Raw genomic sequence first — 27391 nt, 5'->3', positions numbered from 1 at the left:
GGGCCCATTGCCTTTCCTTGAAATGTCTTGCTTTTGGCTTCATTTGTCCAAACTCCTCTCTCCCCTGGTTCTCCCAGACCAGGCAGAGTCCTAGCTGGCTGCTCTACCCACCTGTGAATGCCAGGCAAGCCCTGGCATTCACTGCTCTTACTAATGTGGTCAAGACACTGGCTTCTTCTAATGACTCCAACACTCGAGGCAATGTTCGCCACATCCTCTTCACACCAAGGAGTGGCTTCTCATCTGGTCTGCTTCCCAACTGGTCTGGGCCCTGGAGGGCAGGGAGAAGGGACCCCACCCCAAGCATCCTCAGCAGACTCTTGGACTTCGGGCCTTCCTTCAGGGCAGGCCAAATGAAGGTTAGCCATTCAAAGGTAGGGAGGAAAATGGCTCAGTCTCCAGGACCTGTCTTTGTGTGAAAGGGGTTGCTTGCCTCTCGGTCACAGCCCTGCAGCCAGCTGCCAGCCTCCTGCAGGAGTCAGGAAGGAACTGCTTGGCCCCAAGCCCAGCTCCCCTGCTCCCCAGGCCCTGGCTGAGAGGGGGGACAGGAAGGGAAGGAGGGTCTTGGCTTGGGGCAGCAGCCAGCCTGCCAGGCCCTTATCAGGAGCCCCCCTGGGGTGGTCCCCTGCCAGGGAGCAGGACCTCCCTCCATCTGCCCTGTGAGGAAGAAAGGAGAGAAGGACCATGAGGGGGGATCCAGAGAACCAAGGAAACACCGAGTCCCGGGAAGGGGGCTGGACATGAGAGCTGTTCCTCTCCCTGTGGCCTGGTTGGGGGCAGAGGGGTGCCCCAGGAGGGGAGAATGAGGGAGCCAGGCAAGAGAGAAGACCCAGCATTGCTAGTGACCAGCTCTGTGACCTTGACTTGACCTCACTGATTCTCAGTCTCCTTACTTGGAAAAGGGTAAAACAGCCACACATAGGCTGTCAGAAGCACCAAGATTGTCTGCAGAAGGCTCGGTTCATAGTAGGTGCTCAGTAAACGTCTGTCACGGCAGAACAGCCTTAGCCTGTACTCTGGGCACAGGGGTGGAGCAGGAAGGGGCTGTAGCTGGCATCTGCGGGAGTAATTTGCTCCAAGAGTAAAAAAATCCCCAGAAAGAGAGGTCTAGAAAGGGACTTTGCCCGCCTCCTGTCCCAGCCCTGTCCCCGCTGGCAGGACAGAGCCCGTCTGATGCCGCTCAGCGGTTCACTGAGGATCTGTTGGCTGCGGCGAGTGGAAGGACCTGCTCGGCTGGAACATTTTTCCCCTCCCAGGCGACGTCCGATGGGTGTGTCGGGCAGGAGGTGATATTTGACAGGCTGCGGGCGCAGGCGAGCTGCTGCGAGCCAGGGGCGCCGAGCAGGGCAGCGAGCATGGCCTCCCGCGACCCGCCCGCCACCACCTACACCACTCCCGACGCCGCGCCCTCGGGGGTCGCTCTGTTCATCACCATCCCCTACGCCTTCTTCCTGCCGGAGCTGGTGAGTGCGGCCACCTGCGGAGTGCCGAGGGGCGGGAGCCAGCCGGGGCGGCCGCTGCCCTCGGGGCAGGGGGACCGAGGCGGCCGCTGCGGTCGCGGTCGCGGTCGCGCGTCTCCCGCTGGGCTCCGCACCGGCGCTGTCGCGGGGCAGCCGGCCTGACCCCGCTCTGTGCGCTCCCACGCAGGGTGGGTGGGCTTCCTCCAAAACAGGACCCACCGTGCGGGGGAGCCCGGCAGGCCACCTGGTTCTAGCAGGCGCGGGAGCAGTGGCTGCAATACCGGGATCCCCGGGAAGATGTTGGAAACGGACTTTCACTGTTCCGTTTCTCCAACCATTTGTGCCTCTGTAAAGGGGCAGAGGGGACGACTCTGACTTTCCTCCTGAGAGGAGGTCGTTCAGTATTTTCTTCATTGTCCTGTCGGCTGACTTTGAACCTTGACTTATGTGGGGTCCCCACACTCGGTAGCTTATGGCAACATCTGCCATGAAACCGTCATGCGGGGTGTCCTGGTTACAAACGAGCGCTGTCACTGTGTCACTGTCTGGGGCACCTCCGCCCGGCTGCAGAGCTGTGCCTGTACAGTGATGCAGGGATCCCCCCAACGCAAGTCCCCCGTGGGCCGGCTGTCCTCACACCCTTTTCACAGAGGGCAACACTGAAGGCTGCGGACCAATTCCGGGCACAGAAGTGTGTTTTGTTTTTCGAACACCTTCTGAAATATCTAGCTTGTGAGTGATATTTTCTTACCTGTCCTGAATTTGGCAGTGTTGCCCCGGGGCAGGGAGGAAGAGAGAGAGTGGATCTACCTTTCGCTTGGACGTGACTAGCCCTTCTCACTCTCCTCATCTGCTTGGAAGGTTGGACCGGATTTAGTGACTTTTAGGCAAACCGGTTAAAGGACGACTATTGATGTCAACCAGAAAGGGAAGCCAGGCTAGGTGAGCCCAGCATTTGGGTGGCTCCGGCTGAAACCCCACCCAAGGCAGGTTTCTGCCAGGGCTGCCACCCCAGGGGACGAGCGTGGGCATCCTGCCAGACTGATGACATTGTAGTGCTCTCATGAGTTCTCTGTGCCAGGACCTGGGTGTGTCCCTCACCTTGGAACAGCCACATGGGTCGTGACTGGCTCCAACTCTTTTTATTGAGCCTGTGCTCCGTGTCAGTCATGCAAGCCGCTGTGGCATGCGCTGTCTTCAGTGCTTTCCTGTTGCTGGAGAGAGACTCTCACGCATTCCTGCTCCATGAGACCATGGCACCAGCAAGGACAGACCATCTCACCTCTGCAGGGCAGGGAGGGGGCCAGGCCCGTCCCTGGGAGTTGGACCTCAAAGGACGCATTTCCAGGCTGGGGGGCAGGAGAGAACGACTGGCAGGAGGCTGGAGGGGTGGCCCTTCCAGAACCAGGAACAGACCCAGGGGGAGAGTCGTGAGAGGGTCGTCCTGTGCCCCAACCCTGCTCCTGCCAGTGGAATTCCTGGACAAGTAAAGTGCATGCTTATGCCGGGCTCTGGACCCTGAGTGTTTTAGGGGGTGGGGATATTGTTGTTGGTTCAATTTTCTTCATTTATTTGTATTTTTATATAATTTTAGAAGTACAGTAAAGCTGCAATAATAGTATAGAAAGTTCTAAGTACTCACTCAATTTCCCCTAATGTCCACATCTTCCAAGGTACAACACCTGAAATCAGGAAATCAACCTGATTCTATGCTATCAACTATTCTGTCAGCCTTGTTCACAGTTTGCTGATTCCGCCACTAATGTTGCTTTTCTGGTCCAGGATCCAGGCCAGGGTCCCACAGTGTGTTTAGTTGTCATATCTCCTCATCCCCTTTAATCTGGGACAATTTCTCAGTCTTTGTCTTGACATTTTTGAAGGGTACTGATCAGTTATCTTGTACAATGTCCCTCCATTTGGCCTTGTCTGATATTTCCTCATTACAACTTAATTTCTTTTTAATTCACAAGTAAGCCTATTCATTGTCGAAAACTTAGTCCAGAAATAAATATAATCCATAGATATGCATATATTCATATATGTACATGTATATATTTAATGGGGTTATTCTGCACCTGCTTTTCCCTTAAATGAGGCTTCCTAGCAGGGCATCTAGAATCATGTGTGCCTTCCACCCAGGGTGAGGGGAGAGGAGAGAATGTCGAGGCAGGTGGGCGGTTCTGATCTCAGTGAGCAGAAGACATCTGGGCTGGAGAGGCAGGTGCAGAATGGCCTCGTACAGGCCCGTCTCTCTGGCCTGGGGCTCCTGGGCACACAGCCGCTGCCACCCCTGGGGCTGACCACAGAGTGCCAGGCCTTGGGTGGCAGGTGGGCAGGTTCTGTCTCGGGGCCCAGGGGGTCACAGACAGGCCTATGTCTTTCTAAGGACACAAGTCCAGAGAGCAGCTTGTAAAACCAGAAGCTCAGGCCAGCGAAGAGAGTCAGAGAAAGTGAAACCCAGTAATCCAGGTTCCCATGCCATCCATAGGGGGCTGCCCAGGGCAGACATTTCCCTCCAGCCACTGTTCATGACGCACTGACTGAGAAGCCCAGAGCAGGCCTGCGCTGAGGACATTCCCAGGTGAACCAGGGACCAAAAATGCCAGGAGAGCAGAATCAGACCAGGGCTGAAATGAGCCTCCTCCCGTCAGCTGTCCTTAAGGCCCCATGCCACTCCAGCGGGCGACTCTGGCTCCTCGGCATTTCCAGATGATGACAGACCGGGATGGCCCAGACCCCATGGGGGTCTACACTTTCTCCATCACCTCTGCTCCCCGGCAGCCTGCTCTTACAGATCTTTGCCTAAGATAGTTTATTTTCAAGCCTTTGACATTAAAATTCACATTTTTAACTTTTCATTTTACAGTAATTATAGATTCATAGAAAGTTGCAAAGATAGCTCAGAGAGGTCTCCTGTACCCTTCCCCGAGCTGTCCCCAGTGGCTGCCTGTTTCCTAACTATAGAGCAACATCAAACCCGGCAGCTGCCATGGGCACCAGGTGCCTCTACTTCCGGGCCACCTTCCCACACATGGAGATTCGGATAATCACCACCATATCAAAGGACAGAGCTGTCCCTCGCCACAAAAAGGTCCCTCGTGCTACCCCTTTGAAGTGCCCCCTCCTGAGCAAACCCCTGAAAACCACCACCTCCATCATCACTATAATGTTGTTATTTTGAGAAAGTTACATACATCAATTGAATCATCCAGTATGTGACTTTTGGAGACCGGCTTCTTCCCCTCAGCATAATGCTCTGGAGACCCATCCCAGTCGTGGCCTGTATCGATAGTCGCTGCTTGTTGCTAAGTAGTGTCCATGCTGTGGGTTGGCTGTAGTTTGTGTGACCATTCACCCACTGAAAAACAATAGGTTGTTTCCAGTTCTGGGCTGTTCCAAATAATAAAGCTGCTAAGAACATTAAGGTACAGGTTTTGTGTGGATGTAATTTTCACCTCTCTGGGGAAAACGCCCAAGTGTGGTTGTGGGTGGTATCATTTATTTTTTATTGAAAAACTGACAAGGTGTTTTCCAGAGTGCCGGAAAATAGGTTTTGCCTTTTACGTTCCCACCAGCAATATTCAGAACGTTTGAGACTTTAGCATTAAAATTCATATTTTATTCAGCTTACTGGTGAATTTGGATTTCTTATTTAAAAACAATGCTAATTTCAAAATGTAGTTTCCAAGTGTGAGGAACCTTTGAACCGATGGGTTTTAAGATGAGAAGAGACCTCCATTCATCCCCTCTCTCCTTCACGCAGTGGGCGAGTGTGGGTGCTGTTGGGGCCAGCACCCGGCTGAGCCTTGGGCGTGCGGCTCTCCTTGAGTTGTGCAAGTTGACACATCAGCTTTTTTTACCAGCTGAAATGAGGAAGCTGAGAGCTCACAGGTGACTATGACCGGGGAAATACTTTATGAGTAAGAGTACAAGAAAGTCTTTTAACTTTCAACCTTGTCACTAGTTGACATAGATTTTTGACTAATTACAAAGAAACAGCTAAGAAGATTGTTGGAGACTCGGCTAGTTAAAAGGGGAGACCATTCAGACACCCTGTCTGATGTTTTCCTTTCAACTTCTTGACTTGGCTGCATGTTGGTCAGGAGGAAATACTCTGATCCCCTTAGACGTTCATTCCAGGTTCTTCCAGCTTAGGAAATTCATCTTCTTGTCTTGCCCAGATCCCCGGTTCCACCTTAATTTCAACCTGCTTCTTTTAATGTTTAAGAGCCTGTCTGAAACTTACTGAAGCCAGGCACAGGGGCCCTCTAGGGCCAACTCTGTGTGGACTAAAAGTGACTAGGCCGGGCTGGGAGAAGGAACTGGGCTCATCTTAGACCTGGGCTTAGGAAAGGTACCGTCGCTTTCCTCGTATCATTTCCTTAGAAGGTGACTTTTCCAAAAGGAGTCCTCTCCCTTGCTTTCCTCTGCCCCCTGTCAGCCTCCATACGTCCTTCTGGGAGCAGCAAGTCCCCAGTCTCCCCATGTTCCCTCAGCATTTGCCTCTCACACCGCTGCCTGTGTCGTGTCGGCCCCTCCGTCCACTCCCGCCTCGCCTCCCAGTAGCCTCTTCCCGACCTTGGCCCTGGCACCTGCAGGACGCTGTCCTTCCCTTCTGTTCTCCTGCAGGACTTGGGAGCCACCACTCTCTGAGCTCAGGGTACCACTGGGTCCCATGGGAATAATGCTGGGGTGTCCCCTGGAAGGCACAAGAGGAGGAGGGAGAACGGGGTGGGGGGGATGGGAAGGCCTCAGGCTGAGAAGAGCGAGGCCTCCAGGGAGAGGAGACTGGAGCGGCTATATGGATGGGTAGGTGTGATCCTCTCGGCAGTCACCTGGGGCCACCGTGGCTTCTCTGAGCCAGGCCCAGGCTCCATTCTGGGAGACCCTGGTGCATCAGGTTCAGTAAAATAAGAGTCAGTCAGGATGGGCCTAAAGCCTGGCTCGGCTTCGTAGTTGCTGTGAGACCCTGGGCAGGTTACTTAACCACTCTGAGCCTCGATTTCCTCAAGAATGGAAAGAATAAATAGAAAGAGTAACAATAAAGAGAAACAGTGACCCCATAGACAGCTGTGGGGTTGGAATAAGGACAGTCACAGCAAGTGTCAGCCTGCCATGAGCAAGTGCTCCAGAAATGTCATCCCATGCCACTTTATTGCCAGTGATCATCTGGACCTCTAACTAGAAAGTGCATGTCTCTTGTGAGCAAATTTCAATTGCAAGTCAACAGTGTTTATTGAGATGCTACTACTGCTCTTTCCCCATGCTCTACTCTTAAGGGGTACGAGAATAAGAAGGTAACTGAGGGGATAAGCTACGTCATGGGCCCCAGTTTTAAAGGAGTGACACAACTAGCACACACTGACCATACGGAGAGCACCCCAAGACCAGACATGGAAGAAAGGAGGAGGTGAACAGCCACAGCTCCCCAGGCCCCAGGAGCCAGCATGGTCGTCAGGGCAAACTGACTCAAGGAGGAGCTGGACGTTCTTGAAGGGTTTGGATTGAAGGGTGAGATGTTTGCTTGTTTGGACTAGGACTGCGTAGGATCGGGAGGTTAATAAATATATAAATTCAGGGTATAAGGAAAGCAGAAAACACTGCCCCACTTAAAACCCATTTGGCCAGTATTGAGTGAGCACCTGTTCTGGGGATATAACAATGAACAAGACAGACATAGCCCCTGCCTTATGCAGTGTGCCGTCCAATGGGGGAGATGGAGAACCACCAAGGAGACCAATAAATGGTGCTGTGTTGGTCAGGGTCTGGTAGGAAACAGAAACCACCATAGGTATCTCACACAGAGGGGATTCAATATAGGGACTTGCTGACACAGTCATGGGAAGGCTGAACGGACAGAAGGAGGTGCTGAAGCAACCAGAGAATAATGAGCACAGGAAACACCTGCTGCCACCCCCAGAGTCGGGGGAACAAGAGGAAAGTGGGGCTGATGCTCAGACTTTAAATGAAGCACTGCCCAGACCTTTGAGGAGGGGTGCTATGAGACAGTGGTCTCCCAAAGAAGGGGGCACAGGGACCCTGGGAGTGGAGCCAGCCGCTGAGGCTGCTGCAGAAACCGTGGCAAGACCTGGCAAAGGCAGCAAGAAGCCCTCCCTCCTCCCCTAACATTCCAGTCTCCCTCCAAGTGCTGCCAGATCTGCTGCTGAGGGAGCCCACATCCCAGCAGGGGATGGGAGGCTTGGGCCACTTGGAACTGACCGGCTCAGCCAGGCATCCATGTCCCGCTTCTGCCCGCGTCGGAACTTCCAGCGCTGGTCTTTCCCTGACCGTCCAGCCAGATCACAGGCACCTTTCCCTACACCGGTGGCCTCTCCCAGGTCAGCCAAGACAGATGACCAAGCACACTGCCAGAAGGTCAGCTCCCAGGAGGCGGTCACATAAGCAGCAGATGCTCTGCAGGAATCAGCCGGGTGCCCTGTGGAGGCAGCAGGGAGCGGCCAGTGTGTTCTGACCCACTGGACCCGAGGCGAGCCCCAGATAAGGAGTTTCACCAGGAAGACGTGCTCGCCTAAGCACTCGCTGCTGCTTTCTGCCATTCCCAGGAGCTTTTTCCTTGGAGAACTTTCCCCTGGGCAGGGCAGATCTGTGGAGTCAGGGGAGGTTTCTAGACTGCTGTCCAGATTGGTAGTGGCAGAAAGTAGGCCAGAGGGAAGGCACCGGACTTTGCCCTCCTGTCACTCGGCCCCATCTCTCACCAGCCCCTGCCACACCCCATGCCTGCCGGCCAGCTCCTCACAAAAACCCCCTCACCTCCTGGAGAGACCAGCCTGTCCCTCAGTCACCACCTGGTAAGGTCTTCCCCATCTCGGCCTGAATGGTCGGCTGCCCAGGGCCCACACGCCGACCCCGTGGGAGCAGGGCTGGCTTGTGCCCAAGTCCCACAGCACCAGCTCCCTGAGGCACCACTGCCCACCTCCTGGAGCTGGCCCCCTCCACAGGGCCAGACATCCTGGGGCTGGGACTCCAGGGTCTTCAGAACTATTCAAAGACGCCCCTCTCAGCCCTTTGCCTCAGCCGGATTCTCTGAGCTTTGCTTTTCCGCCTGAGCACTGTTCACATGTACAGGCGCACACGCACATATGCACACGCACACGCACACGCATGCCCATCTGGACACGCCCTGTCCAGTGATGCTGGGAGAGGTGTGCTGGGAGGGCGAGTGTATTTATTTGAACATCGTGCTCTCCGACAACGCATTTTCGTGTAGTCCATCCCATGTGCCAGGGCGGTGAAGGGGTTCCAGGATGCTGAGGGGGGCAGGGTGGGGTTGGGAAGAGTCAGGGAGGTGGGGAAAGCCTCCCTGGGGAATCCTGAGGGAAGACTGCTCCCGACTTGGAGGATCCTAGTCTAGGGCCTGGGAGGTGATGGAGCAGGAAATGGGTGGGGACGAAATAAATGGGCGTTTGTCTCCATTTGGTCCAGGCTCCTGGCAGACACTCCAGTCTGTGGCTGGGCCACCTTCGTGGGCGTCAGGCCCAGGCCCAGGAGACTAAGCAGCTAGTGAGTGGTGTGTCCGCCTTCTCCCTTCTCAAGTGGGTGGGCAACATGTACCTAGCACTGTTTTGTGCCATGCTCCGTGCTGTACATGGGGACGCAGAGACCTCAGAACGAAGTCCTCCCTCCAGGAGCTCAGGATCCAGGCAGGAGGCAGCAAAGAGAGACAACGAAAGTGGAGAGGGACCAGAAAGGGAGGTGTGCTGGGAGGCTTGGTAGTCAAGGGTGGCTTACTGGAGGAGGTGACGTTGGTCTGGTCCCCGCTCTGCAGAGTCTGGTCATAGATGGGAATGGGGTGGGCCGGGGAGAGCCAGGCAGGCAATCAACCAGGACTACATGACCCCGTACCTAACCAAGGGTAGGAACAAGGTCGCTAGTCACAAAATGTCTGTGGGTTCCTAGGGGAAGGAGGAGGGTGTGGGGCCCTCCCCTGAGCTGTAGTCCAGGGCTCATCTGGTGACTTCCCGGGGACACGTGAAGGAACATGAAGTTAGTCAATGTAATGGGCGCCAAAGAGGGAGAATGAGAAAGGGAAGTCCAGGGCGAGAGGCCTGGCGAGTGGGGAAGCCACTCTCCATGAAGCCACTGGGGCAGGACACCTTTGCCCTGGGGCTTTACGTCTCTTCTGCACTTTCTAACTTTTCCAAGGTACACAGGTCGGTGGGGGGTAAAGAAAAAAAATTTCCTCCAAAACCCTCAGAGTTTGGCTTGTTTTTTTGCTTTTAAGAGACAAGAAGGCAAAGCCCTTTAGGCTTTGGATGGGGAAGAATATACTTGGATTATTTTATGACATTGTAAATCTGTGCTGTTTAGGCAATAAAAAGCCAAAAAGCCAGGGCAGTTGGTCTGAATGGGCAGGCGCCGCCCTGGGAGGAGGAAGCAGCAGGGGGGACTCAGCCCTGACTCAGGGGCCCTCCCAGGCTGCGCTTCCTGCCTCCTGGTGCACACGCCCAAGGGAGGCTCAGGAAGCCTCATGTTTCCTTGGTTTTTTTTTTTTGTTTTTTTGTTTTTTTTTGAGACAGAGTCTCACTCTGTCACCCTGGATAAAGTACAGTGGCATCATTATAGCTCACTGCAGCCTCGAAGCCTGGAACTCCTGGGCTCAAGTGATCCTCCTACCTCGGCCTCCCAGAGTGTTAGGATTACAGGCATGAGCCACCGAACCCAGCCAAATTTTCTTTTTTAAATAGAGACAGGGTCTCACTCTGTCACCCAGGCTGGAGTGCAGTGGCGTGATAACAACTCACCACAGCCTCAAACTCCTGGGCTCAAGCACTCCTCCTGCCTCAGCCTCCCATGTAGCTAGGACTATAGGTGCATGCCACCATGCCTGGATAATTTTTTTTTTTACTTTTTGTAGAGAGAGGGTCTCACTGTGTCACCCAGGCTGATCTCGAACTCCTGGCCTCAAGTGATCCCCTTGCTTCGGCCTCCCAGGGTGCTAGGATCATAGGCGTGAGCCACCACATCCAGCCTCAGGAAGCCTCATGTGTTGATTCTCCTGGGCCTGCTGCTGGCCCGGGCCTGAGAGCACTTACAGGTACCAAGTACCCCCTTATATGACCTGTTCTGCGAGGAGCAGCTGTAGCCAGTCCTTGCTCTGGGGTGGACGTGGACCGGATGAGACAGGGGCCCTCAAGACAGGCCTGAGGGGACTGGGCTGGCAATTTCCTGCAAACCTTAAAGCCACAGAGAGAGGAAATTCTCCCTCCATGAGTCAGGACGTGGTGTGTGGAAGTGTCCTAGGTTGAACTATGGAGTGTGGAACTTGCATACAGTGCTAGTCATTTGGGGGTTGTCTTAGCGTCCTGGATTCAGGCCTGCCACACCCCCACTGGGTAACTTAGGGGAGGTGTCTTGGCCAACTCTGTACACAGGAGTTAATGATGCCCACCCCAAAACTTCACAAGGATTGGAGCCGCCTTTTGGATTGTAAGCAGCACCTGCATGGGCACTAGGGTCTCTGAGCCGCCCACAGAGACCTGCAGTCAGGTGAGGCCTGGCTGGGCCTCCGGCCTGCAGCCGTGGCACATGGGCAGGAGCATGCACGTGGAAGGCCCTGGCTCCAGTACACTGAGGTCCAGTCCTGCAGATACGGGACACTCTGGGGCCCCTCCCACTCAGCCTGAGACCCTCCCCTCTCTGCAGCATGTCCCTTTGCCTTCCTTTGTGGCTCATGCTCCTACCCAGGCCCCAGCATGGCCCCTCAGGCTGCAGGGCTGGGCCTACACTGGAGCCTACGGTGGGGCGTGTTCCACCGAGCATTGCTGTGGAGGGAGGGAGCTGTCCTGGCGGGGCAGGTGGGGGCCCCTCCTTGGCCAGAGGAAGGAAGCTGTGCTGGAGCACGGGCTTCTGCATGCTGACAGTGATCCACAAAAAGAGAAAGATTTTCATTGCAACTTGGTATACCCCATGTGGGGGGCAGGGTGTGTTTCGGTGAAAGATTTAGGAAACACTATTTCCCTCTCCTATAGACAATATACTCCTATGATTTCTATTTAAGTCTACTTAATTTCTTAATGCTGGCTGATAACCCACTAATTGGAGTCACAACCCGCTAGTGGGTCTCACCCGTCATTGGGTGCCCCAGTGTTGGGGGGCCTGGCACAGAGGGGTCGGGGCCAGATGGGCTGGGCCTGGGAGGGCCGAGGCTTGAGTTTGGCCTGGGAGTGGTGGGAGCCAGTGGAGTGTTCTAAGAGGGGGCATGGGGTGTGGGTGACTGAATCCCAGGGTCCTCAGTGGTGCTGTGACAAGGGCTATCGCTGGCTTGGGCTGGCCTTACCAGAGGGACTCTGTGTCCTGGGAGTCTGGAGCGCAGCAGGCTGTCCCTCGGGGTTGCTTCTTCAGCCACTCGGCTGTGTCCCCAGGGACCCAGGCTCTTTCCACTTCTCTCCCCTGTTCCACGGCTCCAAGTTCACCTACACACAGCAATGGCCAGAGCAAGGAAGAGTGCTGTCATGCCCTGTGCCTCCTTAGGCGCCAGGAAACCTTTCCCTCGTGTCTTGTTGGCCAGGACCAGGTCACATGTGTGTCCCCAGTCAGGGAATGCGATGAGCCTAGAGAATATTGGAAAGTCACCCCCTGCATCCCCTCCCTGCCCACACCTCCCACCAGTAAGCCTAGTTGGAGAATTTATCCCAGAGAAACAATTTAAAAGAAAACAACTGTCTCTGCAACAAGGTACTTACTGCAGCGTCAACTCAACAGGGAAAACCTGGAAACGTTCAACATACCCTGCACCGGGGCCTAATTGAGTAAATGAGGTTTTGTCAACTTGCTGGAATGTAGTTGCAGTATTGAAAGTACAGTGGACACTCATCAGTCCTGGATTCCATATTTGCAAACTCACCCACTTGCTAAAATGTATTTGTAACCCCAAAATTAATGCTCTTGGCAATTTCACAGCCGTTCCTGGACATAGTGGTAATAAACCCAAATCCCAGTACTTTGGGAGGCTGAGGCAGGAGGATCACTTGAGGCCAGGAGTTCAAGACCAGCCAGGACAACATGGCAAGACCCCATCTCTAAAAAAAAAAAAATGTTTTTTAAATTAGCCAGGTGTGGTGGTGTGCACCTGCAGTCCCAGCCACTCGGAAGGCTGAGGTGGGAGGATGGATCACTTGAGACCAGGAGTTCAGGGTTACAGTGAACTATGGGCATTCCAGCCTGGGGGACAGAGCAAGACTTTGTCTATAAAAACTTAAAAATAAAAATAAAAAATAAAATTTAAGAAGAGGGGAGATATTTAACGACCAAGAGGCCCTAGACTTAAACAGCATGCACTGTGCACGCCTGAATGTGAAGGGCAATAGTTTTCTTCATCGTGAAACATCATCACTATGTCAGAGGGAGCCTTCAGGGTGTCCAAGTTCCCAACGTGGAGCCCATTCCTCCTGGGCCCTTGGGGACCAGTAGCCCCCAGCTCTCTTGGTGCCCTGACCACATGGGCCTCACCTGTCCTGCTGTGGGCCTTTTCCTCCAAGCCTGAAGTTTTTGAGGCTTCGTGGTACAGCCTGCGGTGACCTGAGTACCAGGAAAGGGAAGGAGAGGCAAAGGTGTTATGAAAATTAAAACAAGTAAAAAAAGGAATGTGCCGTTGGCCGTGCATGAAACCTGCCACACTGAAACAATGCCCAGCTATGCAGAAAAACCTGTCACCGGGGTGCCCGCCCCAGTGCTCCTCCCTGGTTCTCAGCTCTGTGTCCGCCTCACCCCAAACCCACAACTCCCAGCCTTGGCCAGGAGCTCTGGCCACGCAGATCTGAGAACATGCATCTTTTTGGCGCCTCCTTCGCCCCTCCCATGGAGTCTTCACTCGGGCAGTGTCTGCCTCAGAACCTCTCAGTGTATGAGAGGCAGCAGCCTGGCCCCTGCCGCAGCCCCGCACCTGCCCAGGAGGGGCTTCCGGCTGCTCTGTCCAGGTGAGAGACCCATCCTCCCAAAAGGTGACTCTCTGCTTGTCTCTTCCCGTTCAGAATTCGCTAGTGCGCCTCCATTGTCCTGCCCAGCTTCTTTCTTCTTCTTGTATAAAATGTACATGTTACTCATTTTGGATTAGTTTCAGCACGAACATAGTCCTACATTCAACACCCTGTCCCCAAGCCAAGCAGTTCTCTGCCCTGGAGGCCAAGATGCTGATTGATTGGTTAATTGGGTCTCCTTCCAGAAATATTCTGTTCATCTGCAAACAAATGCATATATCCACAGACACACACATGTGCATTCTCTTCTTTTACTACATAAATCCTAGCATGCGGGGCACATTGGTCTGTGCCTTTTAAAACTCTTGGGTCTTGTTCCATTTGGGGATATAAAGAGCTTCTCATTCTTTTTGAAGGTGTTCCACTTTGCAGATATAATTGATTTAACTGGCCCATCTGGATGAATATTTACATTGTTTCCTATTTTTTCTATAATCAACAGGCTACAGTAAACAACTTAGTACATTTGTCATTTTGTTCATGTGCATCATTTGTAGGACGAATTCCAAAAAGTGAAATTAATGAGTTGAATAGTACATGCATTTAATGTTTTGATCAGTATTGCCAAAATAATAGAGCAGTTGATGTCACGGTTATTATACCTGGAGGTGGTAATGGACTTCAACCTAAGGGTTACATATGAACATTAGGAGTCTGTGAGTCTCCAAATTTACAAATTGTGCATGTGTGTAGTACATTTTCCTTGTTGACCAAAGCTTTCATCAACTCATAAGAAGGGTCTGTGCCCCCTAAATGTTATAATATCTCACCCACTCAGCTGATTGGTCTCCCACCCCTCCCTTTTAAAAGTGAACTTCCCATCCCTTAGGAAGACCAGCCTTGGACATTCCCTTTTCTGGGTCTTTCTCATGGAACATCCCCTCCTGTCCTCTGTGCCATTGCAAATGGTTATGGCTGCCATGGCCAACGGTCATTACCCAGCACTCACCATGTGCCAGAGAAAGACTCATCTAATCCTCACAAGAACCAGATGAGAGCGGGGCCAGTGAGATCCCCGCCTCCTCTATTTGATGGACAAGGACACACAAAGGCATAGATGAGTTAAATAACATGCCCAGCAGACAGAGCTAGGATGCAAACCCAGCGCTGGGATGCAAACCCAGGAGGAGCAAGGCTGCATGATGCATAGATTACGGAGGCTAGCACAAGAGCAAAGAGATGGGCTGGGGCTTCCTCAGCTCTGCCCACACCGTCTGGGGAGCTATCGGCAGTGCAGCCTCCGTCACCAGTTCCATTAGAATTTCTGAGGCTGGACCCAGACCTTGGGGCTTTCTCAAAGTGCCCCCCAGAGGGTTCCAATAGTAGCAGGACTCAGAATGCTGCCTGGAGGATTATGCTCAGGTATCCATGTATTTTAGAAGCTCTTTACTCCCACACCATATTTTTTACTTGTTTGTTTTCCTTTTTGAAGCAGTTTTCAAAATAACAAGCATCCTCCAAAAATGATCAAAGAAGTTTTTGTTTTAAGTATCATTTTGAACTCACAGATGTCAACTTAGCTGATGCATTCCAACCCATTGTAGTGGTTCTCCTTATTTGAGGCTCAAGTTGGCCCATCTTTGGCCAGCAGGAGGCTGCTGAGTCCTTTTGACCTGACCCCAGGAGCCTTTGGAAGTTTTCTCACTATCTGGTGTAATAACACGTCCAGGATCAATCTCCCTACCCCAAACCTGGAATCAGCCCTGTCTTCCCAGACTCCAGTCTAGATGTAGTTACTCTAGTTCTTATATTCCATTCTTAGCCAACTTTCTAAATGTGAGGAAGCTCTTCTCTGTGTTCTAGAGAATAGTAAGTGAAAAAAAACCTATCATTAAGCTTCATCCTACCTTAAAAGGTCCTTCCAAGTTTCAGTTCAGCCCTTTGGAAAATGTATACATGACTATGTGTGTTTGCTTATAATAAAAAGACCCTGCCAAAGTTATGCTTGAAATATATTTTCTCTAACTGTCTAAGCTGAGTGGGTGAGATATTATAACATTTAGGGGGCACAGACCCTTCTTATGAGTTGATGAAAGCTTTAGTCAACAAGGAAAATGTACTACACACATGCACAATTTGTAAATTTGGAGCAATAAAATATTCCTCCACTTTGAGGGCCAGTCCCAACCATCTAAAAATATTTCCTGCTCTTGGGAAATACAAAATGAGTATTATAATGGGAGAGTGGTTTAGGCTGCCAGGAAAATTTGGGAAAGCTAACTATGAGTTTAAAAAAAAAGCAAAAACAAATAGTCAAAGTTCTCACACCTATGAAGAACCCAACCTAGACTGCTTGAGACAGAAATGAGATAACAAACTCTACCGGGCTTTAACTCACCTGGAATTAGTCCTTGGCCCAGATCCCTCCTACTGTTTAGAAGGTAGAGGGGTGTGGAAATACAAAGTGAATTTCTCTGTGCAACATTGATTATGCAACACTAAAGCCATTTCAAAAGATTCCCGTGCAATTTGAGTAGATTCCCAAATGCTCAGAGACCCTTGGCTTGTCAAAAGGTGGGAACAGGGATCCCTAAACCATAGCTGGATCCAAGGGAGAGAAGGTCACATGGGCCCCCTGGGGCCATGGGCATGATGTCCTCATCAAGTCCTTTAATTTCCCCCCTGCAGACCTCAGCTGACTTCCAGGTATGTCCCAGGAGCCTCTACCTGCCCCTGCCCTAGGGTGTGAAAACTGGGTTTGGAGAGAGACCAGCAAGTGTCCTACCCCATGTCTGGCCCCACCACACACTGCCTGTGTGACCTCAGGTCTCAATCCCCTCTAGTACAGCACCACCCCATAGACTGTGCTGAAGGTTAAATATGGAAATGTAAGTAATGTGCATATGGCTGCATCTGGCCAGAGCAGCCTCTAATGGCAGGAGGGGGACAGGGACCCCTTTGCAGGGGCTGACTGGCACAGTGGGGCTGAGACACCCTTGTTGGCATAGATGAGCTGGGAGTAAGCAGTGGAAGGTATCAAGTGGCAGTTCTCTGGTCCTTCTAAGGGAGTTAGGATTGTTGTATGGACTAGATGAGGCAGTCTGAGTGAATGCATTTTATAAACTGTAAAGTACCTGGTGAATGTGAGGTGATGATGGTATTAACTACAAATTCATTCAAAAGAATTGTTCCTTGACCTCCCCCTTTCCCCACCTACTTTATTCCAGGCCCTGTGTTGGCACCAGGAATACAGTGGTGAATGGCACAGAACATTCTCTGCTCTCAGAGTTCTAACATGTGTCTAAAATTTTATAAATTCTGGTGCAGTCACTAAGTCCTGAATGCCATGTCTACTAATGGCTAGCATTGTTTGGGGGTTGACCATGTACCAGCATTTTTATGCATTTCCCATGGCTTGGTGAGGAGGACACTTGGCAGGTACTTTAAAGCTGAGCCCTAGCACCTCTCTGCAGCATCATTGGCCCCTGTGGCTGAGATTGGCCTGCAGGAGCCCAGCTCAGAGGCTCCCATTCCTTAATACTCCCTCCTCAGGACAACCCAGCACTGACTCACTCACAAGCAGTCTCAGACCCAGCCTAAGGCTTCCAAAATTCACCGGGAAATTGATTGTTAAGGCCTGCGGGAATTTCCTCCCAGAACTGGTGTCTTAAGAGGTGACCAGCCTTCTGGAGGTGTTTCCCAGCCCTGTAAGAACTGTACGTGTACTCCTTGCCCAGGAGTCTCTGTCTCATGGTCAACTTCCTCTTCTGTTCTGGTTCTTCCCCTCCTCTTCCTTTTTACTCCTTAAGGAGCCCATGAATTCTCTGTAAATTACAAAGTGCTTTTCCTTTTCAAGACAACAGCAGTGAAAGCCTCAGAAGGGACAGGGTGACATATATATGTCCATGTTTTAGCCAGTTATAAGGTAATAACTGCTAGTCTCAGAAAGCTTGGGATATATTATCAAAAGCAGAACCTGTAAGTTGCATATCTTTCAGCTGAGCCACACAAATGTGAGTGGAATTGTTTGGCCTAGAAGGTCTCTAATAGCATCATTCAGAACTGAGCTGCCCCACCGACATGAGCTCCCAATCACAATTCACTAAACATAAGAAGAAACAAACAGAAATGAAAGTTAACAGAAGCCACAACCTGCAGAATCAAGCTACTAAGACCAAGTTAATGGAAATTTCAGGTATTAAATATAAAAACAAATACCAAGCAGGAGTAATAGAAAGACACCCACATTGCAACACATTGTATTGCTTATTGCACAGCCTGCAGAACACCAAAAAGAGAGAGAGGACCCTAAATGCACCCAGATAATAAAGACAGATTCCTACAAAGCACCAACAGTTCAACTGACAGCTGACCTCTCAACAGCAATAATGAAAGCCAGAACACAATGGAATAATATATAGACTATAGTAGGAATGTATCTTAGAAGCACTGAGAGAAAATAATTGCCAGGGGAAAATTAAGGCCATTTTCTAACAAATCAAACTGACTACTCCCAACTGACCTTCACTAAAGAGACTACTACAGGTTGTATTTCAGGAACAAAGAAAATGATCCTAAAAGGAAAGTCTGAGATGCAAGCATATCTTCATGACTCCGGGTAGGGAAGGATTTCTTAAACTTGATAAAAGGCACAGTCTATAAAGGAAAGGGTTGACATAATCAACTGCCTTAAATTTAAGGACTTAGTTCATTGAAAGACACCATAAAATATGTGAGACATGTGCTAGCAGAATATATCTGCAATGTTTCTAACAGCCAATAAAACCCACACTATCAGAAAGAATTCCTATGAATCAATAAGAAAAAGACAAATCTATTAAAAAATTGCAACCAATGGCCGGGCGCGGTGGCTCACGCCTGTAATCCTAGCACTCTGGGAGGCCGAGGTGGGCGGATCGTTTGAGCTCAGGAGTTCGAGACCAGCCTGAGCAAGAGCGAGACCCCACCTCTACTAAAAATAGAAAGAAATTATATGGACAGCTAAAAATATATATAGAAAAAATTAGCCGGGCATGGTGGCACATGCCTGTAGTCCCAGCTACTCGGGAGGCTGAGACAGGAGGATCGCTTGAGCTCAGGAGTTTGAGGTTGCTGTGAGCTAGGCTGATGCCACGGCACTCACTCTAGCCTGGGCAACAGGGTGAGACTCTGTCTCAAAAAAAAAAAAAAAAAAAAAAAAAAAAAAAAAATTGCAACCAATAAAAACAATGAAAATTTCACAGAAGAGGAAATATTAATGGCTAACAAATACAAATAAGCTCTATCTCATTAGTAATCATGAAAATTAAAACTAAAATCTAATAAGATACATAGAAAATCCCAAGAAATCTACCAAAAACAACCACCAAAAAAAAACCCTTCTTGACCTAAGAAGTAAGTTTAGCATGTTGCAGGATACAATGTCAACACATAAAAAATAAATTATATTGGGAAATGGAATTTTTTAAAAGCAATACTATTTACAACAGCTCCCCCAAAATAAAATACTTAGAAATAAGTATAACAAAATGTGTACAGCCACTGTATGCTAAAAACTACAAAACATTGATAAAAAGATGTCAAATAACACCTTAATAATTGGAGAGACATACCACGTTCATGGATTAGAAGATTCAAGATAGTAAGGATGTTGATTCTCCTCAAGTTGACCTATAGATTTAACACAATAAAAATTCCAGTGTGTATGTATATTAATATTGTAAATATTAATATTGATAAGTTGATTCTAAAATGTATGTGGAAAGGCAACAGAACTTGGGAAGGGGATGGGTTGTCTCCTGAGACGAGCAGAAATGTGAGTCACCGTACTGACAACTCTTTTGATTACCATAACTTTACAGAAAGTTTTAAAATATGATAGTGTAATTCCTCCAAACCACAAATTCAGAGTTATCCTTGGGTCCTCTGTCCCCATCTCCAGTGGTTTCACAGTCCAATAAGCTCTTCTTCTTTTTCAAAATTATTTTATTGCTTTATAAAAGATAAACTCTTGTGTGTCCAGTATGAAATAGAAATAGAATATTATCATTATCTTTAGAGGCCTCTGTACACTCATTCCCAATCCTATAACTCTCTCTCCCTCCGTTGGGTCATTCTCTGCAGGGGCTGAAGAGGATGGGTTCTGAAGGAATTTGAGAGCGGCAATGGGTTCAGATTGTGTTCCTGTTGAATTTGAGGAGTTTGAAGGGCAGGACCAGGACTGGAGTGAGGAAGTGAAGTGCCTAGGGTGCAAAACCTAATGAGGCATTCACTCTTGAGGTCATGCAAGTGCAGGGTCAGCTCCTGCAGAGGAACATGCAGGTAGAAACATCCAGTGGGCAGGTGGATACGTGGGGCTGAAAGTCACAGAGACAAATGGGCTGCAGGCGATCCTGAGATCGCCAGCCTGTGTGGTACTTAAAAGCACGGATGTAATGGGAGTGAGGAGAGGGAGAACCGAGGAGGGCTGCAATGACATCCTCAGGAGGTCCCAGCAAGGAGAGGAACTCAGAAAGTCAGAGACAAACTGATAACAAAACCACCTGGTGTCACGCCAACCCTCTTCCTCAAAGTGTCTAACTGAACATCCCATTTACTGGACATTTAGGTCCTCCCCTGAGCTCACCAACATGGGTGGAAGCTCAGCCTGAAAACAAAGACAGAGCCCACAGAGATGTACAGGGAAAAGGGTTGGCTTCCCCACCAAGAGTATAACAAATAACTGGACAGGATAGCATAAGGTTGGAGGGTGGGGTGGGGGATGTGGTCCACTGAGGACTCTAGGTCCTTTTTTTTTTTTTTTTTTTTTTTGACAGAGTCTCGCTCTGTTGCCTGGGCTAGAGTGAGTGCCATGGCATCAGCCTAGCTCACAGCAACCTCAAACTCCTGGGCTCAAGCAATCTTCCTGCCTCAGCCTCCCAAGTAGCTGGGACTACAGGCATGCACCACCATGCCCGACTAATTTTTTTCCTATATATATTTTTAGCTGTCCAGATCATTTCTTTCTATTTTTAGTAGAGACAGGGTTCTCGCTCTTGCTCAGGCTGGTCTTGAACTCCTGACCTTGACGATCCTTCCGCCTCGGCCTCCCAGAGTGCTAGGATTAGAGGCGTGAGCCACCGCGCCCAGCCTTTAGGTCCTTTTTGAAGAGATAGTCACAACTCTTTCCAGCCTACTCTGGCCTGGGCAGAGTACACTGTGGCCAGAACCATGGATTTCTAAAGAAATGTCCCAAAACTGGATTTTTCATGTGAGATATCCTGTTTTAAATGTTGGCAACTTGGCTGGACATGGTGATTCATCCCTATAATCCCAGTGCTTTAGGACAGTGATTCCCAACCTTTTTGACACCAGGGATCGGCTTCATGAAAGACAATGTTTCATGGGGTGGGAGGAGGTGGAGCTCAGACGGTGATGTGAGCAATGAGAAGTGGCTATACATACAGATGAAGCTTCGTTCACTTGCCTACCACTCACCTCCTGCCGTGCGACTTGGTTCCTAAGTTTCATGGAAGACAATTTTTCCACGGGGTGGGGAGAAGCAGAGCTCTGCAGCCCAGTTCGTAACAGGCCATGGACAGGTACTGGTCTGTGGTCCCGGGGCTGAGGACCACAGCTTTAGGGGGCTGAGAGGGGAGGATCGCTTGAGGCCAGGAGTTTGAGACCAGCCTGAGCAACAGAGCAAGATCTCATCTCTAAAAAAAAAAAGAAAAAAAAATGTTGTGGACTTAATCAGAATTGTTTAAAACTGTACATACCAACACTGCCAACCTTGGCTGAGATTCCCTCAGTTCACGACCTCTGTGTTAACCCCTTGCATTTTCTAACAATAGGGCCTGACTTTACCGTGACTCAGAGGGGCCAGTCTTCCGTCCTCATTTCCTTCTTGGTCCACCCCTAAGTTCACTTAAGCTTTTATCCAGAGGCAGAGGGAAGAATAGATGCCCTGCAAAGGGCAACGGGCCCCACACAAGCAAATGAAGCTGCTGCTTTTGTGCTTTTCTCCAACAGGTATTTGGGTTCTGGGTCTGGGTCCTGGTCGCTGCCACCCACGTCGCAAGCCCGCTGCTGCAAGGATGGGTGATATATGTCTCGCTCACCTCGTTCCTCATCTCCTTGATGCTCCTCTTGTCTTACCTGGTTGGATTTTATAAAAGATTCGAGTCCTGGAGAGTTCTGGTAAGAACCAGTGGGGTGGCTCTCCTAACCTTATATCCTGGGTGGTGTGAGGACAACAGGCCCTTCTGGGCAGAGAGGGAGAACCAGAGAACAGGGATCAGAGACCCTCCCTGGGCTAGACCCAAGGATCCAAGACTTTGGATTTTAGTATGTTTACTATTAAGCCCAAATGAAAACCTTTCTCTGCAACAGTAAACCCTTCTTTGTATCCCCCTCCACTGCCTTCCCCGTCAGGAATGTACACAGTGCTCTGTAATCAGCACATTCTGATGTGTTTCCCCTACATTTTATCCATGGCAAAATCACTGGAGCAATATTGAAGAAAATGCTGGTAGGAAAAAAAATCACTTCCAGTCTCAAGGTTCTGTCACAATCACTGTGATATTTAATAGGCTCTTTCTTCCATATTCCACATGAATTTTATGCAAAATGTATGAACATTTTAATCACACTGAACAAATAATTTTGGATGTAGATGCTTTCATTTATTGTGATGTCATTAATTTTTTCCATGATGTCACATCGTCTTGATAACCACTGTAAGTTTTTCTGTACTAAACAATTTAAAACACATACAGAAGTCCAAAATACTGTAGTATAGACCCTCATGTGGCCATCGAGACACACTCCAGCATTATCAAGATTTTACCACACTCGCTTCATCCAGCTTTTTTTTCCCCCGGGGGAAGTTTAAAGCAAACCTCAGACATCGTGTTATTCCATTGCACACACTTCAGTATGTTTCCAAAAAATATGCAAACTCTCTGCCATTGTTACCACACCTATCCAGAGTTGACAATAATCCTTCAGTGTATCTGAGACAGTATACAGTAGGCCCTCCTTATCCTCAGGGAATTCATTCCAAGACCTCCAGTGGATGCTTGAAACTGCAAAGAGTACCAAACCCTAGATATACTATGCACAAATTTCTTCTTTTCTTTTTCACAATTTCACAGATCAAAGATTCCTTCTTACCATAGATCTTAGCAACCTCAACATAGAGTTTTTTTCTTTCCTTAGCAAGTGGAGAACTTTCTCCTTCCCTTAAAGAAAGCACTGTACGGCTTCTCTGTGGCGTATTCAAATTGCCAGCATCACTGCTTTTGCGCTGTGGGGCCATTACTAAGTCAAATAAGGGTGACTCAAGCCTAAGCACTTCTTTTTTTTTTTTATTTCATCATATTATGGGGGTACAAATGATTAGGTTACATATATTGCCTTTGCTCCACCCTAGTCAGAGCTACAAGCGTGTCCATCCCCAGACAGTGTGCACCACACCCATTAGGTGTGAATATACCCATCCCCTGCTCCCCATTCCCACCCACCCGACACCCGATGAATGTTACTACTATATATGCACACAAGTGTTGATCAGTTAATACCGATTTGATGGTGAGTACACGTGGTGCTTGTTTTCCATTCTTGTGATACTTCGCTTATTAGAATAGGTTCCAGCTCCATCCGGGATAATACAAGAGGTGCTAGATGGCCATTGTTCTTGTGGCTGAGTAGAACTCCATGGTATACATATACCACACTTTATTAGTGCCCATTAATACACGAGTGAAGCCCAAGCACTGCTCTCCCGCCACGGTCGATCTGATACCAGAGAGGGCTACCAAGTGACTAATGGGTGGGGAGGCAGGTACAGCACTGATCTCCTAGACAAACGGAGGAGTCACATCCTGGGCAGGACAGAGCAGGACAGTGAAGTATTTCATCACCCCACTCAGAATGCAATTTAAAACTTATGAATTGCTTATTTCTGGAATTTTCCATATAATATTTCGGACCCCTGCTGATCTCGGGTAACAGAAACCATGGGAAGTGACACAGTTTCCCTGAGAGGCTCAAAAATGCAAGTCTGGAGTCGGATTGGCCTGACTTTACCACTCTACCACGTGCTGGCCAAGCCTCGGTGTCCTAACCTGCAGACTGGGAATAACAGCAGTAGCTGCCCCGAGAAATTAGCTGTGAAAATTCAGTGAGATAACGTGTGTGTGGTTAGGACGATGCCCGGCACAGAGTAGGTCTTCATGATGCTAACGGCTGGGAACACAGGCGTGGAGTTAATGGGGCCGGGGCTGAGGTCCTGTCTGAGCCATTTACCATTGGCCTTAACCCTGAGCTTCCACTGCCTCACAATAAGGCTGGTAATAAACAGTGCCCCCCTCACAGTGGACAGGATTAAATGGGATAAATGAGGAAAGGGCGTGGACAGACCATGCCGCAGAACAAGCACGTAGTAAATGCTAGCTGGCACTGATATTATTATTGCTACTTATAAATCTGCTGGGGTTTGCCACATTGATACTTCATTAAAAACATGCAGAAAACAGCAGGAGTTAGGGGGCTGGGCCTGTCTGTTGTTCTCACTCTTCCCAGCTGTGCAGCCACAGAAGAAAGGGCTCACTGAGTGATGGTGGCCGTGCACGGCCTCTCCTCTGCATTTCCAGGACAGCCTGTACCACGGGACCACTGCCATCCTGTACATGAGCGCCGCCGTCTTACAAGCAAATGCCACGATCATTTCTGAGTCCGACAACCTGAGCCACTACTACATCAACACAGCAGCCTCGGTGAGTGGGCCGGGACCCCGACAGCCACCGTCACTGGAGGGCATTTATGCATGAGGCTTGATTCTGCCTGGTGTGTTTGGGAGAGACGACCCTGTGCCCTCACACTGAAGGAGCCGTGGGGGCTGCAGAAGGGCGTGTGTGTCCGTGTAAACACGTGTGCTCACGTCAGGGTCCTCTCCCGCCTTCTTCTCCCATCTCAGTCTGCCTTGCTCCCTCGTACACCTGACACACTGTCTGCGAACAATTTTTTTTCCAAAACATAAATTGGAACACGTCGCTCTCTCCTACTGAAAATCCTGTGATGGCTCTCACTGCCTATGGCTGAACTGTTCCAGTGTCCTTTTATGTCAATGGCAGAAGCCCCCCAGGGTGGCATGGTGGCTGACGGACCCCAAAGCCAGGTGGTCCAGCGGAATGGAGGAGACCTCCCTGCACACCAGCCCTCCTCCCCTCCTGGGTGTGCCCTCGAGTGGCAGGGAGCACGATTCTCCTCTGCAGTGGCCTCACCTCCTCCTTCATCCTACCTTAAAAACGTCCTCTGACACCAAGGCGGAGTCCATGCCCACCTCCAGACCAGTCGCTGTGGCCAGAAAGTCCTGTGTCAATCTGGCAGCTCCTGCAGGGCTCACGTGGCCACGGCAGGAGGAAGGGATGCATGTGGGGTGCTGTCCTAGAGTAAGAGTAAGAATGGGGTTCCAGGCAAGCACTGTGACCCTCCGTGGTGGCCACAAGATATTTTAGCCGCCTTCCAGCCTGCCTGCCTCCCTTCCCTCCTCATCAAGCTAGATTAGCTTCCTAAACTCACAACCCCAGAAATGGCCCACAGGCCCTCCATGGCCCAGCCCGTCCCAAGAGTGGCCCTCTCCTCCCGCTGGTCCCTGGTCAGCCGCCCCAGCCACACTGGCCTCCTTGCTGGCCCGGCACACAGACACGCTGTCACCTGGGGCCTTCCCTGGCACCCCCCCCCCCCATTCTCTGTTCCCTGTTCCTGCCTCATTTTCCCCTGGTGCTTATCCCCGCTAACCTACGCATGCCCTGCTTGTTTACCTTGCTTGTCTTCTGCCTCTTACCACGACAATGTTAGGGCAGGGATTTTTGAGTGTTCTGTTCACTGTTACAGCCAGAGTCGTTCTTGAAGTATAGCAGGTGCTTAAGGGATACCTGCGGAAGGAAGGAATGAATGATGGTAAGAGTGTGCGTGGGCAGCCACGCAGAGTGCGCTGGACCAGTTGGTGGGTCTGGAAGACGAGTTAGGGGTGACAACCTCTGTCCTGAGCAAGAGGAGAGCCACCCTAGGTTTCCACACAGGACACCACGCTGGGGTTTTCCCCTGGGGCAGATTAGGGGCGGCAGAGCAGGCAGGAGTGGACAAGTGAGGCCGTGAGAAGTGCTGGCGGGGGATGCTGGTGGCCAGGACGAAGGAGAGTGGGTGTCCCAAGAGCTGGGCAGGCAGTGAAACAGCAGGCTCTGGGGGGCTTCGGACGCAGCAGGCGGGTGGAAGGGAGTCAGAGAGGTCGCAGGTGTCTGACTGGGGTAGCTGGAAGAGATGAGGATCTGGAGGTTCGCAGAGCTTGTGAGGCTTGTGGGGCAATATCAGGAGCTCGAGAGCTTGAGGGACGTCTTAGCACTCATAGGAAGCTGACGAGTGGGACAGCAGGAGCCGGCGAAGCACAGACAGGGGCTGGAGGGGGCAGAGGATGGCCCAGGGCAGGCGTGGAGGTGAGTCCCTACGTGGCCAGGTGGTGGAGGACACATGGGCAGACAAGACAGAGACCTAGTAGTCAGGCAGGACAGGAGGATGGCCATAGGGACGCCCTGGAAAGAAAAGTTTTCCAGAAGGACAGCATCATTGTCCAGTGGTTGCTGTCCCCAGGCCAGGCAGGGGACGGAGGCAGGGTCACAGCATGTGGCCTCCTGGGCTGCACGGGCTGAAGGCCCCGGGGGTGGGCAAGAGCTGGCTGTCCCTCACGGTCACTCTCCGCCTCCTTCCAGTTCTTCGCCTTCCTCACCACGCTGATGTACATCCTCCACGCCTTCAGCGTCTACTACCACTGACGCAGGGGGCCACGCCCAGGGGAAGCGCCCTTCTGAAGCCCGGATCATCAGCCCCTCAAAGCAGCCTTCAGCATTTGCCTTCTGAATGACAAACGGAAGATCCACGGAGACATCCGTGGCACTAACAGACCACCTTTGCAGGCTGAGTCTGAGCGATGATACCACACTTTGGCATATTTGTTTGGACATTTTAATTCACTATGATAAATATGAAAAAAAACTGTCATTTTCTTTTCCCTGTAAAAGCAACTGTCACTAGGAATTGTCTGACCATGCTAGCTCTTCTAGAAAACCCACCTCGAAGCCCTCGCCGTTGAGAGTCCCGGCCCCACTGTTGCCCCATCTGTTTGGGGATTTTGCCTCAGCGGTGGGCATCCCTACAATAGCTGCAGGGGAATATTCAGTCTGATTTTCCTAAACTGGAAAAGGTGCTGTCGAGGCCTTCAGGTCCAACACAGATGTGCACACCCTGTTCCTGTTCCTCGGTTCTGCCTCTGCTGCGGAGCGGAGGTTCACGGTCCCTGGGGAAGAGGACAGGGACAAGCTATCCTGCCCACCTCCCTCCCGTTTCTCCTCCCCTTTTCTCCCAAGCATTGAGGTCCAAGGAAAATCTGCATAAAACCAGCTTTGAGGGTAGATTTGTGGAGAAAATTAGTGATTGACTCTACAAAATCATCACACAGTAAGACCTGGGGTGGGGTGGGGGAGGGGGCGGGAAGAGGTTCTCCAGGAGTCAGGCGACTCGGAGAACTGTGCGGCTGCAGCGCACCCTGCCAGGGCTCCAGGACCCCAGCACCCAAGGACTAGAAGCCTCGTCATCCCTCAGAAAAGACCCTCAGGTGAAGGAGGCCGGGATGTTACATCCACAGATTCTCCTGCCACAACCACATGGGAGGAAAAAGCTGCTGCATGGCCCCAGGGGGCAGGGAGAGGACCCCTGTCCCCCGGACTGTGCTCTTCTGCACACACTCACTCCTCTTGCATCCGCTTAAGTGCCACTCGGCCCAAAGCCTTGGGGACGAGTGGTGCCTGCTGGGTGGGGCCAGGGCCCTCAGCTGGGCTCACAAGGACCTCGAAAGGCATTTGCACTTTTGGCCTATTCATAAAGAAAGGGCTGGCTGTGCACACAGAAATGTCAAATTGAGGCGCCTGGTTTCAGAGTCAATGCTTTTCAAAAGAGAGC

At 50.8% G+C, this 27391-nt stretch overlaps 1 protein-coding gene across 2 annotated transcripts; it reads left to right on the top strand.

The window, feature by feature from the left end:
* The first annotated feature begins 1355 nt into the window (after positions 1 to 1355).
* LOC138400107 (MAL-like protein) lies at positions 1356 to 26208 on the top strand. Of its 2 annotated transcripts, XM_069494942.1 has the most exons (4): positions 1356 to 1463; positions 21407 to 21574; positions 24031 to 24153; positions 26146 to 26208. In XM_069494942.1, exons 1-4 carry the CDS (start codon positions 1356 to 1358, stop codon positions 26206 to 26208), a joined length of 462 nt encoding a protein of 153 aa, XP_069351043.1. The 2 variants fall into 2 exon arrangements, with proteins under 2 accessions (XP_069351043.1, XP_069351044.1); XM_069494943.1 differs by lacking the exon at positions 24031 to 24153.
* The last annotated feature ends 1183 nt before the right edge of the window (positions 26209 to 27391 follow it).

Source organism: Eulemur rufifrons, chromosome 19 (assembly GCF_041146395.1).
Source record: "Eulemur rufifrons isolate Redbay chromosome 19, OSU_ERuf_1, whole genome shotgun sequence".
NCBI classification, from domain to species: domain Eukaryota; kingdom Metazoa; phylum Chordata; class Mammalia; order Primates; family Lemuridae; genus Eulemur; species Eulemur rufifrons.
Note: the sequence above shows the minus strand (reverse complement) of the source record. Positions and strands in the feature narration are given on the sequence as shown.

Excerpts from the sequence above, each read along its gene's own strand:
- LOC138400107 (XM_069494942.1), top strand. The coding sequence starts at position 1,356 with ATGGCCTCCCGCGACCCGCCCGCCACCACCTACACCACTCCCGACGCC. Across the intron at positions 21,575-24,030 it reads TCGAGTCCTGGAGAGTTCTG|GACAGCCTGTACCACGGGAC; the intron begins GTAAGAACCAGT and ends CTGCATTTCCAG. Across the intron at positions 24,154-26,145 it reads ACATCAACACAGCAGCCTCG|TTCTTCGCCTTCCTCACCAC; the intron begins GTGAGTGGGCCG and ends GCCTCCTTCCAG.